General features: G+C 40.0%; 1 protein-coding gene across 2 annotated transcripts in view; it reads left to right on the top strand.

Annotated features, from left to right (window-relative positions):
* Positions 1–12,157, top strand: part of srp72 (signal recognition particle 72) — a 14,381-nt gene extending 2,224 nt beyond the window's left edge. Inside the window, exons 3-20 of one of the 2 annotated variants that reach the window (XM_085789229.1) lie at positions 1,560–1,680; positions 1,820–1,963; positions 2,093–2,204; positions 2,289–2,320; positions 2,667–2,791; positions 2,950–3,007; positions 3,159–3,290; positions 3,421–3,549; positions 3,941–4,013; positions 4,224–4,288; positions 4,445–4,540; positions 5,346–5,449; positions 5,578–5,655; positions 6,038–6,175; positions 6,277–6,314; positions 7,880–8,039; positions 11,261–11,335; positions 11,369–11,703. In XM_085789229.1, coding sequence (XP_085645355.1) covers positions 1,560–1,680; positions 1,820–1,963; positions 2,093–2,204; positions 2,289–2,320; positions 2,667–2,791; positions 2,950–3,007; positions 3,159–3,290; positions 3,421–3,549; positions 3,941–4,013; positions 4,224–4,288; positions 4,445–4,540; positions 5,346–5,449; positions 5,578–5,655; positions 6,038–6,175; positions 6,277–6,314; positions 7,880–8,039; positions 11,261–11,335; positions 11,369–11,474 — 1,786 coding nt within the window. In that variant the 3' untranslated portion in view covers positions 11,475–11,703. Of the gene's footprint in view, positions 1–1,559; positions 1,681–1,819; positions 1,964–2,092; positions 2,205–2,288; positions 2,321–2,666; positions 2,792–2,949; positions 3,008–3,158; positions 3,291–3,420; positions 3,550–3,940; positions 4,014–4,223; positions 4,289–4,444; positions 4,541–5,345; positions 5,450–5,577; positions 5,656–6,037; positions 6,176–6,276; positions 6,315–7,879; positions 8,040–11,260 lie in introns of both variants that reach the window. The other variant, XM_085789228.1, reaches the window with a different exon arrangement.
* The last annotated feature ends 2,062 nt before the right edge of the window (positions 12,158–14,219 follow it).

The raw sequence follows: 14,219 nt of genomic DNA on the forward strand, positions 1-14,219 counted from the left end.
TTATAACAAGTACACACTAATAAGCATTAGTTAAGCATTAAATACTGAATTGTGAAGTGTGATGATGATGATTAAATGGACATGCCCGAAATAAACAAATTGATTGATTGAATTCATCATTTATAACACATGAATACTCATTAGTATGTAGTTTATAAACACAGTTAAAATGTTTTACTTATCATTGATAAGCACTAACTGTATTTATAAACTACATACTAATGGGTATTTATGCGTTATAAGTGAAGAATTCAGTATTTATTTATTTTTTTTTTTTTTTTTTTTTTTTTTTTTGTATTTCCATTATTTTTTTATTTTTTATTTTTTTTTTATTTTTTTTTTTTTTTTATTAATGGGAACAGGCATATACAATGTATAAACCGACAATACACTGACCAATACACAAACAGACAGAAGACAAACACACAAAACACTACAACAACAACAAAAAAAAAAAAAAAAAAAAAAAAAAAAAAAAGGATGGGTAACCTTTCGCCATTTTTTAAAGATGCAGTCAAAGCTTGGTTAAGTTTCCAGTACTATCCCCCAAATTCATTAAACGAGATCCAGTATCAAATAATATGGATGAATTCTTCACTGTTAATTAATGGAAAACCTTTCTTATGGAAGCATTTCCAGAGTAAAGGAATTATTTTTATAAATGATCTTCTTGATAATGCAGGTAACTTTCTTTCATATGAACAGTTTAATAAAAAATATGGACAATTATGTGACAGTTATAATTTTAATCAACTGCTTTCTACAGTGCCATTAAATTGGAGGAGGAAATTAAAAAATTCTAGTAACAATCAGCAGGTTAGTGCCCCAGTTCAAAAAACTCTTAAATGGTTAACAAAAATTAAGATAAATAAAATGATGTATAATTTTTTCTTATTTAGCAGATGTCTGTCTCTTTTTCCACACGCAGCCTGCTCCTTTTGGGAAGATGAGTTTAACACTTTGATTCCCTGGAAAGATTATTTTAGTTCCATTTATACAAGAACAATTGATTCATATTCTAGAATTTTTCAAATTAAGATTTTCTATAGAATTACCGCCACAAATAAACAATTAAATATTTTTAATATTAACCACTCTCCATTATGTAAATTTTGCAATGAAGAAGTGGAGGATCAGTTACACTTATTTTTTTATTGTACACATGTAGTCAGATTTTGGTTAGACATTCAAAAGTGGCTAAGACCCAAAAATATTCACTTTGAATTTACACCACTAAATATTTTGTTGGGAGTACTGGAGATAAACTGCCCACAGATTGTGAACACCATTATCCTTTTGGGGAAAATATTTATTTTTAAGACCCAAACAAATTCAGTATTTATTAATGCTTAACTAATGCTTAATAGTGTGTATTATTATAAAGTGTTAAAACACATAAACACTATTATCTTAGATGTTGTTATGAACACTTCAACATTATCATATACAACTTTTATAATGCTTGTTTCACATTGAACTCATGTATTATTTGCTTTAAGTCTTGTGCTCAGACGTTATTCCTCTTTTGAAATGATGATTACTTTCTGTTTTTCCCACAGTGAGGTTTTGTTTGAGAAGGCGTACTGCGAGTACCGGCTGAACAGAGTGGAAAGTGCCCTGAAGACCATCGAAGGTGCTCCTGAGCAGACGGACAAGCTGAAGGAGCTTTACGGTCAAGTGGTGAGGCCCCGTGACCAAATTATCTAACATTACTGAACACATTTGTTTAGTCGACTGTGTGTTTTTGAGATCCTTTCCAATAATTCTCAGTTTTTTTAACACAAACCTTCTCTGCTGACTGGGATTTGTTGTTTTCTAGTTGTACAGACTCGAGCGCTACGATGAGTGCAAGTCCGTCTACACAGACCTGATCAGGAACTCTCAGGACGAGTACGAGGAGGAGAGGAAGACCAACCTGGCTGCCGTGGTGGCTGCGATGAGTCAGTGGGAGAAGGCTCCATTGGTAAACACTCCTCTGCTACATTCGCTGACTTCTTAACTTGTGTGTTTTGTGTTTTTTAGCCGTTTAAAATGTGAAATTCATCCTTACTTTCCTACGTCATTCTGAGATGTTTTCTTTTCCCCGCTGCAGGAAGATCTGGGTCTGCCCGAGTCGACGTACGAGCTGTGTTACAACGCATCCTGTGCTCTGATTGGCCAGGGGCAGCTCACAGAGGCCTACAACAAATTACAACAAGCAGAGGGTCAGTCCTGCTCCTTCTCTCTTTTTTTGAGATTTTAATTTGTCCGTCTTTGATCTGGTTTTAACTGTCTGTTTTCTTCTTCAGAGCTTTGCAGAGTCTCGTTGGCAGATGATACTGTAAGTGTTCATTCGTTTTTCTCTAACTTTTAGAGAACCAACCATTACACTATTCTTAGTTAAACTTAATATTTTTGTATATTATAGGAGAATCTAACCCTTTAACAATATGTTGGACTCAATTAGTGTTAATCTTGTTGTCAATAATGTGTTTGGGCTTAGAGTTAGAAATTGATGTGTATTAGACTCATTGCAATGATATGACATAAGGGAAACCGACAGTATGAAGTTTTATTAGTGTTTTTATTTGGAGTAGATATAAAATAATGAGTTCACGCCCTCATTTGTCCTTGCAACTTGTCCCAGAATAATCACTGTCGTCGTCGCTGTTTATGTTTTCTTGCAGGATGTGACTGAAGAGGACATCGAGTCGGAGTTGGCCGTCATCCATTCTCAGATGGCGTACGTCATGCAGCTACAAGGTCGGACCGACGAGGCGCTGCAGCTCTACAACCAGGTCATCAAGCTCAAGTGAGTCCAGGATCCATCACCTCATATTTAGTCCCAAAGCAAATGATGCAAATTCACATTAAGTTTGTACAGGAAACTGTTTATTCAGACATTTAAAAGGCCAAATACAAGTTTTGTTTATTTGTAATTAGTGAGTAATGGTTGGGTTTTGCTTTCAGGCCGTCGGACGTGGGGCTGCTCGCTGTGACTGCCAACAACATCATCACAATAAACAAGGTGGGTGGACGGCGCGCTGTCCAACTTATTTAATGTTTAATTATTTAATCAATAAAGTGGCTTAAAAACAAACCTTAATTATTTTCAGTCTGTGCCAAACCCATAAAACATGTTTCCATTAACGCTCCACCGTGTCCGTCTGTCGCTTCAGGACCAAAACGTGTTTGACTCCAAGAAAAAGGTGAAACTCACAAACGCTGAAGGCGTCGAATACAAACTGGCCAAGAAGCAGCTGCAGGCCATCGACTTCAACAAAGCTCTGCTCGCCATGTACACGAACCAGGTAAACTTCACAGGGATTCACAGGAGGAAGGAGGAGGAGGAAGGAGGACGGAGCAGTGATGGGACAAGCTTCCCAGAATCCTTCAGGTTATATTTGTTCTCTCTAAGTTTGTTCTCGGTGTCGTCAACAGGCCGACCAGTGCAGGAAACTGTCCTCCAGTCTTCAGTCTCAGAACCCGGGTCACCCGCGGCCGGTGCTCATCCAGGTCGCTCAGCTGTGCAGAGAGAAGCAGCACAGCCGGGCCATCGAGCTGCTGCAGGTAACCACCACCACCGCTGCCGTCTGTGTTGAGTGTTTTCACCAGTTCAGTCCAGTCCAGAGCTTTATTGTCCTTCCAGGGGGAATTTGATTTGCAGTGACAGTGCAACTAACACAGCAACAATAATAAATAGACCAACAGTGACATAGAAAAATTTTGCAGTGTACAGCACAACCCAACTTGATTAGAACAATCCTAAATGGAGTAAGAATAGAAGTATCAGGGGAATATAAAATACTATAAAAGAAGTGAAGTGGAGAAGTGAGACAACATTTTGAATTAAAACAAAAAAGGATCATAGGCTATCATTCCTTTATTTTTAAGGTTATGAATGTTTCATTTTCATTCAGTAACTGCCGCCTGGTTCACTGTTTGTTCCTTTGTTTTCCAGCAATTCTCAGATCAACATCCAGAGAGTGCGTCCGGCATCAAACTGACAATGGCACAACTCTATTTAATACAAGGTACTTTGTTGTTTTCACAGTTTGATGCCTTCAGACACATCCATGTTCTCTCTGTAGTAAACATAGGATTATCTCAGTCAAATCAAAGTGTTTTTTATTGTCCAGCTGTGCATTTCTTTAGTTTTAGTCACAAATTGTTTAAAATAAAGAAGTTTCTAATGTATGACGATGATAGTTGATGATTTATTGACCTTTATTCGGGGTTTTCAGGTCATGTAACAAAAGCCTGTGACGTCCTGAGGTCCATTGAAGAGTTCAAGCACAAATCAGGGATGGTGAGTCTGGAGAAAAAAAAAAACAAAGCTGATTTCTGACCAGTTATTTCTGGTTATTTCTTGCTGAGCTGGTGTCGCCTGAACTCATCAGCTCACGATTGAAGCTTCAGTCATTTCTCATGTGATCGACTCTGACCTGCGTCTCCGTCTCCGCAGGTCTCGGCTCTGGTGACGATGTATTCCCACGAAGAAGACATCGACAGCGCCATTGATATTTTCAAACAAGCTATTGGACACTACCAGTCGGAACAGGTTTGTCTCCACTAGTGTTGTGTGTTTTTATATTTTATTATTATTTAGCAGATTGAACATCAGTGATGTCGTCTCCTCACCTGAAGCTGATAAACTGCTCAGTACCTGACTGTCTTGTTTTAGGGAGAGAAAGTCACTATATTATCTCAGGGTATCTACGGGTCTTTTAAAAGTCTTCAAAAATATTAAATTCAGTTTCCAAAAAAGGACCAAAAGTCTTACATTGTAATTTTTCATTTCTCATTATGGAGCAGTGTTGCTTGTAGCAAAAACCTAAATAAACCTGAGAGACTGAATCATTTTTCTTTTTCTTTTTATGGGTGGATAGATCACAGCCATTTAAATGATTCTATCATAAAGACGTTATTATTGAACAATTTGTTGATAAGTAAGTCTTCTTTGCCAGGTCACCCTTGATAGACAGACAGACAGACAGACAGACAGACAAAGAGCATTTTGTGGACAGTATTGCATTAATTGTCCCAGTTAAATAAAGATATAAGAACTAAAGGCCGTAGTGTCCCACTGGTTCTCCATCACACTTCCATTACTTGTTTGCAAACCGATGTTTTATGTTTCAAACATGGATTTGAAAAGCTCTCCACCCCCGACTGATGAGTTTTATATTTCAAGCTTGTTTTGACTGAAATAAAAATCAAAACACACCAGTATTTTATTGACAAGCGATTATAATAAATGTGGTGCAGAGTAAGAGTGATAATAACATATTTTAGCATTTAAATCTTTATCCGAAGCTGAACATGTCTGACTCTGCGTCACGTTGCTGCTCTTCCTCCCTCCACAGCCTGGATCAGCTGCACACTTGGCTCTTGTACGAGAAGCTGCTAATTACAAACTGAAGTACGGCCGGAAAAAAGAAGCCATCAGTGACCTGGAGCAGCTGTGGAAGTGAGTTGCACTGTTTCTGTATCAGCTGCTTTTCGTCCTGTCGTCCTAAAGTCGAGCTGCTCAAATATTTATCACGTTCTCAAACAGCTCGATCATGACGTCTACTCCTTTTTTTTTATCTTAAACAGGCAAAACACCAACGACATCCACACTCTGGCACAACTCATCTCGGCGTACTCTCTGGTGGACACAGATAAAGCCAAATCGTATCCTTTTTATGAGCTGGAAAAACTGAAACCAAAAGTTTATTAATCGATTAGTGGATCAGCAGATAATTTCTATTCTGTTACAAGTGTTTAAGATGTTTTTTAAGCAGAAAATACCAAATAGTCCCTGATTTGTCTTCTTGTATGTGAAAATTTCCTGCTTCTCTCTGTTGTTTTCAATTGATTGTTGGATAAAACATGAAATATGAAGATGCTACCTTAATCTCTGTGGATGTGTAATTAGATTTTCCATCGCTTTTAACCTTTACGGAACAAAACAACAGGATTGATTGAAACAATAAATGTCAGATTAATCGTTAAAGAAATTAAAAGTGTAGCTCTTTTTTAGTGTTGAAAAGGATCCTTAGCGTTTCCTCTCCAGCCTCAGCAAACACCTCCCGTCGGCCGACACCATGTCCTTCAACGTGGACGTGGACGAGCTGGAAAACTCGCACGGAGCCACGTACGTCAGGAAAAAAGCTGCTAAAGTCCCGGGAGAAAATCTGCCCAAAGAACAAGGGTAAAAAAACCTCAATAACACCTTGGATCTTGCACAACACAGTGTTTTCTACTTATCGATAATCTCATGTTGATGCTGATAAATCTGCATTCCCTCCACAGCCAAGGCGAGATCAAGAAGAAGAAGAAGAAAAAGAAAGGTAAGTCTTTATCTCACCTGGGAGTGAAATCCAATAGTATTTCTGGGACAGTTTATTTTCAGAGAAGAAGTTTTAACATTTACAGAAATAAAGTTTACAGTCACAGGGAAAAGTCATCCTCTCTACGATTTTGTAAGTTTGCTCCACCACAAAGAAACGGGAGGCTCTATAGTTTTTATGGTAAGTTTATTTTAACAGAGACAGAATATCAACAAAAAGTCCAGAAATAATATCTTTATATAGAGGTTATATATTAATTTACATTTGATCAGGTGAAATGAGGTCCAAAAGCAGGCGATCAAATACTTAAAGCAGATATCAGTGGAATGTTTTTGTTAATATAAGTCCTAAATAGTCCTATTTTCCGTCAGCAATCACTTACATGAAGTATTTCAGCCTAAACACGAGTCTCTCCGTCACTCTGCTCTGCTGTAACCCGAGGAGAAAATTTTCCTTGTGGGATACAAGTGTTATCCAATGAGGGGAGAGAACGGCATGAAGGGCTGTGTGTGCAGCCAAGGGATGCGCGTGAATGTGGTGACGTAGCACGAGGACCAATTGATGCCTGACAAGGGCGGGGGCTGCTAACTCATGGTGCGTTCAAGGAAACTCGTACTTTGTGTTTTTCCTTCCTGTGAAGTCATACCAGTTCGATCTGGTACGAGTTCACGGGTCGGAAGTTACGAGTGGCCGTTATAGGGAACTTTCACAGACAACAGGACGGTAAAAACACGAGCTACGGGTTACCTGGAACGCTACCAAGTCGTAGTTGTGACTTGAAGCTGTAACTTACGGTTTCAAAAGCCTGCCTTGAACACAGCATTAGCCGAAACGGCCGTGCCGCTGTTATCTGCTTTAATTTAATTTTCCCCACTGTGTATTAGGACTTGAGTCTTTGTTTTGTCATTTAAACCAGGCGTAATACAATACACAACTTCTCTTTTATAAACTACAACGGAGTTTAACTTTGAGAATAAGGTCATAATATTTTAACCTATTGTTTTAGAGGAGGAAAGATGTTATACTTCAGTATAGGTTTCACAAATAAAGAGATACTTCATCTTTTGGCTCAATCCATTCCTTAGACCTACTTCTATTTTAGTAAACAGCCGACTGTATCCACTTAATGGTACAATTATGACTTTTTTCTCGTAAATTTACGACTATATTCTCGTAAGATTACGACTTTATTATTTTCTTTTTTTGGGCTTTTTGCCTTTATTTGATAGTGCACAGTATAGATAGACAGGAAAGGGGGAGTCAGAGAGAGGGGGAATGACACGCAGGAAGGGGCTGCCCGGCACGGGATTCAAACCGGGGCCGCCTGCGGTGAGGACTGTAGCCTCTACATGGGGCGGCCGCTTTACCCACTGCGCCACGCAACGCCCCACGACTTTATTCTTGTAAAACTACGACTTTACTCTCGAAGTCTATGATTTGTATTCTCTCTCAATGTGGCCGTGATATTCCATCGTAATAAACTGTATATTTACTCTTTATGATATTTTATGTATGTGTGTATTCAAACTGCTTTTCATTGATCCCATCTTCGTCTTAATTTTTAGGAAAACTACCCAAGAACTACGACCCCAAAGCGACCCCTGACCCCGAGCGGTGGCTGCCCATGAGGGAGCGCACCTACTACAGAGGCAAGAAGAAGGGCAAGAAGAAGGAGCAGATAGGAAAAGGCACACAGGGAGCGACGGCCGGAGCCTCAGCCGAGCTGTGAGTACAAACACCTGCACGTCACCTGTGAGTCTGAGTCCGGGGGTAATCATAGTGATCAGCTTCTCTAACGGAGGAAGAAAAGCACCCGAGATCCTCCTCGTCTTTAGTTTCCCTGCCAACGCGTCCTCAGTGCAAATCTGCAGCTGTGAGCAGCAGCAAACAGCTTGTCTGATGTTGTGGCCAGAATAAAAATGATTCTCAGTCTCACCTGAAGGAGGAAATCTGTCTGTGAGGACTCTGAGTTACTGCAGTGTCAGGACTGTGCTGTGAAAATATCAAATATCAGCTTCCAAAATGTGTTTGACCTATCATAGACTTGTAATTCTATTTTTGACAGAATACCTCAGCTATTATGCAGCCTGGTGATACAGATATACGAGCAGGACTAAAACCAGTCACTGATCATTGATTTAAAAAAAAAAACAGAGGTAAAGTTTACATCAAAAACTAAAGGTGAAATACCCAGTATTTGTTTTGCTTCTTAAATGCAAATAGAATATTTCTACATTTGAACCTGTTGGTTGGAAAAACAAGCTCCAGACATCATCTTATCTAACAGAGCAACCATTAGCGTATAGTTTAAAGTCTTAAAATGTCATGTGTAGGGGTGTGACGATACACTCATCTCACGAGACGAGACGAGACACGAGATTGGGTTCACGAGATCGAGACGAGACGAGATTTTAAGAAAGCTACAATGACAAAATATGACTGGACCAACAGACTTGCAAAAATGCAAGTTGCACTTGCATTTTGAAATGTTTTATTGTAACTATTTACATGCATGATGTAAGCATGAGCTTTAAATACATTTCTTCTTCCACAAATTGAAACTAAAACTTATAAAAGTTAATATAAATTAAATAAAATTAAATATTTCTTTCTTTTTTTTCAAGTGCAAACAATATTATGTGCAGTGTTTCCTCTAGGATTTTTTTAAGTAGTGGCAACAACCCCTTCTCCCCCCCCAGTGCCATTTCACTACTCGGATCCCCCCGCCCCCCTCCCTCCCTCCCTCCCCACGTCGGACGGTCTAGCCGAGCGCATGTTTATTACCGTCACAGCGCGACCTGTCCATGTGCCAGTGTGTGTGTGAGTGAGTGAGTGTGTGTGTGTGTGTGTGTAAGTGAGTGTGTGTGTGTGCGCGCCAGAGAGAGAGCGAGAGAGAGAGCGTCGCGGCCGCCACAGAGTCGTTAATTAACGCTGGATGCGCTTGGTTGATAAGTTTCGTTTTTACTGAGGAGGAATGAAGAACTCAGCTGTGACTGAAAAGCACCTAAACCAACTCGAGTTGAGTTATAACTGTGTAGTGGAAGGGGGTGCAAAGTAATGGTAACTGGTAGTGCAAACCCTGCTTTACATTTTTTAATAAAAAAAAAAAAAAAATCTCGCGAGACAGATTTTTTCTCGTGGGACGAGATCTCGTCACACCCCTAGTCATGTGTGTTGTCGCGACCATGCGCCACCCTGGCAAGTTAAATTTCACAGTTAAGGCTCTAACAAGTCTAGGCTTCAGGGCGGACACAGGTGCACATATTTCTATTACTAAAACCCTGGAGTCTGGTGGGATCCGCTGCCATATCGCCCAATGTTTGACTCACCAGTTGCTTCACGGTCATCACCTGTAGCTTGGCCGGCGAATCCCTCTTAGCCGACCGGCACCAGCTCGGCGTCCTGCGTGCGTGGACCTCCGTCCGTCGTCACGCGGTCGTGGCTTTGTCAGTTCGTTTGTGTTTAGACGAGACAATAACTAAACAATAAATCAATCTTACGGTGAAGGGGATTCTTCCGTCAACTTTCTTCACTGCTCTGCGGGGCTGCAGCCTCGTCTCCACGCGGCTCTCACTTTGGCGTTTTCCCAGCATCCCCCTTGCTCCTTCCGCTCACGTCAGACTTAAGCGGACAGGTAGCCAGGCAACCAATCACATTACACAATATGGCAGCGCCCCCTTCTCAAACCTACGAAAGTGACCGTAACAGTGTGACAAACCAAACCCTGTTACAGCACATTTCATCTTGTATTAAAGTCACAAAGAACTTAATTCAACATTATCTAAAACCAATCAGGAGATTCTGATCTTTTCCAACACAAATTTTCAGAAATTTTAGTTCAAGTCAAATTTATTTGCATAACACTAAATCATAAGATATAGAGTGCCGAAGCGGAAGCAGGAAGTAACGTCGCCATTGGGATCTCAATTCGGAAAAAGTCTCCATGTAAGTGTAAAAAGGAGTAAAAATTGTATTTCGTGATCCAATTGAATTGTGCCATGAGAAAAAATATTCCCCCTACCTGTTTAAAACATCACGTTTCATGCCGAGAAATCGTAAAACGATAAATAATACAGGACTACAGATCTGTAGTCCGTAGAGCATCTTTGTTTATTTATTTATTTATCGTTTTACGATTTCTCTGCATGAACCGTGATGTTTTAAACAGATAGAGGTCATATTTTTTTTCTCATGACGCGAGAGAGAGGCATAAAGAGGACATAATCCTCGTGCTTGAAGCTTTTTCTCTTTATTTGAATGCAAAACATAAATCACATTATTAGTGTTGTGATCAGTCACAGACTCCGACAAACTAATTTCCTCAGATTTTATTTTGACTCTGCAACATTAAAAACATGTAACAGCAGTTTCTTTTTTTTTTAAATAGTTTGTTTATTTGGAACAGACAGAAGAATACATCTGCATGACATCATTTGTAAAGATAAAAACAAATGATATTCCAGTTTTGTTTGTTTTGAGTCCAAAAGGTGAGCAGCACCAGCCATCAGGGCATGTGAGATCAAAAAATGTCCAGTCTCGAGTCGTGGGTCAGACTTTGTTTGTCCCTTGCAGATCCCATTCTCCTCTAAAATCATAAACTTCACAGGACTTGCGTTAGAGTAGCATCGATGGAGACACAGAAATCCGCTTATAGCCGATGATGACACAGTGCCCACTGTAGGTAGAGCCGAAGGAGGCTCATGAGTTCACTTGGAGAAAGTTCAGATGCAGCTTCATGAAAGGAGGAACAGACAATATATAACTGTACAGAAACTGAGAGCCAGCAGAGTTTCCTGTAGATTAAACTGAGCTTCCTAAACATTTTTAAACATTTCAAGGAAACAACATGAACAGAAATAGCAACAGCTCTTCTTCAGTAAAGTCTCGTCTCTCGTGTGACGTCGTCCTCTGACCGCTCCGGTGTTTTCCTTCTCCCTCTGTTCCAGTGATGCCAGTAAGACGGCCAGCAGCCCCCCCACCTCCCCCAGGCCGGGGTCAGCGTCCGGCTCCTCTGCAGCCGCCGCCGCCGCCGCCCCCGGCAGCAGCAGCAGCAGCAGCAGCAACGTGGTGCCGCCGCGGCAGCAGAAACCCGCCGCATCGGGCGCCACGCGTAAGAAGGCGCCACAGAAGAAGAAGAAGGGCGGGAAAGGAGGCTGGTAGTCGAGAGGAAGAGGAGGAGGAGGAAGAGGAGGAAGAGCCACCGACGACTGTGTGGCGGAGAAATCACAGAGAAATCATAAACTCTCTTTTTTTTATGTTTGAAGGTTAATTTTAGTTTCGTCGTGGCCGTTTATTCAAACACGTGAAACCAAACTCTCCCCTTTGTGATCGGATCTTTAAACGGCAGCTCCTCCAACATTAAACTTGTGTTGCTCTTCAGAAGCAGATGTTTCCTCCAGTGGTAGATTTTTATTTTTGGTTTAAGTTAAATGAACAAAAGAAAACTTAAATAAAATATTAGCTTAACTGTTTTTTTTTTTTTAAAGGTTTGCTGAGATTAAAGTCAAATGAAACTTTATTTTATCGTTCTTTCAACAAGCTCTGCAGCATCTCAGCACATTTTGAGTTTAGAAACTCTTCTGTTGCTCACTCACAGTTTTCCTGGAGCATCAAGAAACTCTTCCACATGTTTGTCGAGTCTCCAGATGTGAACTCGCCGTCCTGTTTGGATGTTTGTGCAGCTTCCACCTCCTTCTGTCCTGGTTCAGTTTCCTCTTGAGCTTCTGATCTTCTTCTCCTTTTACTGTCCTGGAAACTGTCGACAAGCTTCTCCTCCTGATCCTGGATCAGCTGCTGCAGCTTCATCATGTTATCTAAAGGAAATCTGACATGAATTCACCTTTGTTTGAACTTTAATCTCTTTTTTTTTTTTGCTTTTTTAAACCACACAGCCTCTTTAATTATTATCATTATTAACCATGTGTATATTGAAATATGCATTTTTGCATATTTTGATATCAGAACCAAACAAATTCACCCTTTAAATTGTCATCTCATCACTTTACACTTTTATTTGATCATAAATAAAAGTGAATTTGTTGTCAAGTTTAGACTGAGCTCATTGATTCTGTAAAAAAAACAAACATCTGTCACTTTATGGGAAACAGCTGCTTTTGTAAAGAAACATGAAGTTTAATTTTTTTGGAAGAGTTGTCGTTCATATTTCCCAGCTCTGAGTGTTCGGGTGTCGTCTCACTTATTATACTGGCTGCATCATGTTTTATTTTACATTGTCCATTTTTACTTTTCAGTAAAGCCGACCGTCGCCCGGTGGACATTTGATGCAAGGTTAAAGAATATTTATTTTTTTGAATCCCTGCGTTGGTCTAAATTTAAGTGAAAGAGAATTTTTAATTCTGTCCAATGCATGTTTTAGGAGGAGGAGGAGGAGGAGAGAAACTGAGAAGAGACTATTTTGGCCAAACAGGTGTCCCATTTTGTTAAGTCTTAATAAAACTCTCAACAGCGACTCAAGAGACTCCTGTGTTTTATGTCATAATGTAAGTTACTAAGTAAGTGTGTAGCTGCAGTTGGTCAGTTTGAAGCTGACACGTCACATCCAGAGCTCTTTCATCAGTCTGAGCTTCCAGAGGGAAAGATGGAGTTGTTTCAGAGGTAAATACAGAGACTGCTTGCCGAAAAACTGCCCCTGAAGGCAACGTGCATCAGTCGTTTAGCATGAATTTACCTCTAAAACAACTCTGTCTGGTAATGTTCTGTTATTATCTCATAGAGTGGTGAATGTGCAGGTCACAACTTGTCCACCAGAGCGTTTTGGAGTTGTTGGATTGTGTATTTGATGAGGGAATCCAAGAAATCTCATCGACTGAGTTTTTCCTCAGTCGATGTGAGGGTCTAAGGACAGAGGATGTTGTTATGATGCCATGTAAAGCCCTTTGAGACAAACTGTTTGTAAAAACGGGCTATACAAATAAAATTGCCTCCGTAGCATAGCCCTGAGCAGCTCGCGGCTCTGCTCCGTCGTTCTAAAAATAGCTTGCACTTACAATTAAAGGTAACAAACCTAATGCTAAGATTATGGATTATAGGTCAATTTGGCAAAATGTTGAACTATCCCTTTAAAAATAGTTTCTAAAGCGTCTTTGATAATAGCCCCACCCCCCTCCTTCCCGCCTCTGGCTCTCTACCTCCCATACTCGCAGCACCTGGAGGTGGAGGATAAAAAGGTAGGCTAAACCAAAGACGGTTTGAATATCTTTGGCTAAACTGTAAGCAGACCTGCCAATGCCAACTGTGGGTAAATGAGTGACGTTAGGCTACTTTCACAGTGAAAATACGACGTCATATCGGGGCCAATAGGGAAATAGTTTGAGAAATGTACTGAAATCTGTTGGTCATGTTCCTCTAATGACGCCAATGAAAGCGGCGTGTGTGTGTGCGCGCAAAAACAATGTGGAAAATACCAAAGTTGTAGTCAAGAACAGCAGCCTATGATTTTATTTGAGTAAATGTAGGCTATCTACTTAGTTACTTCCCCCACTGTTTTTCTCTAACCGTATATTTTAAGATTAGGAATCCATTGCAGAGGACATGCAGGACATAGGCTAGCCTACAATTTTTTGGTTTTCTGATGGATATCTGTGAAGAAATGGTTAAAATGTCTATATTTTGTGCACTAATGTGATATATCATTTCATTGTTTTTGTTTTATAACCAATTTCCAGCCAGTGAATGATGGGGAAATTACTGTGTGCAAAGCAAAAAGTAGTTGCAAAAGTCTGCGGAAGAAATAAAAAGCCACAGACTCAAATGGTAACTACTACTATTATACAAGGAGGAAATATATAGGCTTATATACATAATAAATTAAACTAGACTAAAATTGGCATAAAATAAGACTAAAATAGAAAAGTGTTTGTTATATCTTTGTGGCTTCCTGTTGCA

This window comes from Trachurus japonicus, chromosome 10, assembly GCF_045865225.1.
Source record: "Trachurus japonicus isolate A0001 chromosome 10, Traja_1.0".
NCBI lineage: Eukaryota > Metazoa > Chordata > Actinopteri > Carangiformes > Carangidae > Trachurus > Trachurus japonicus.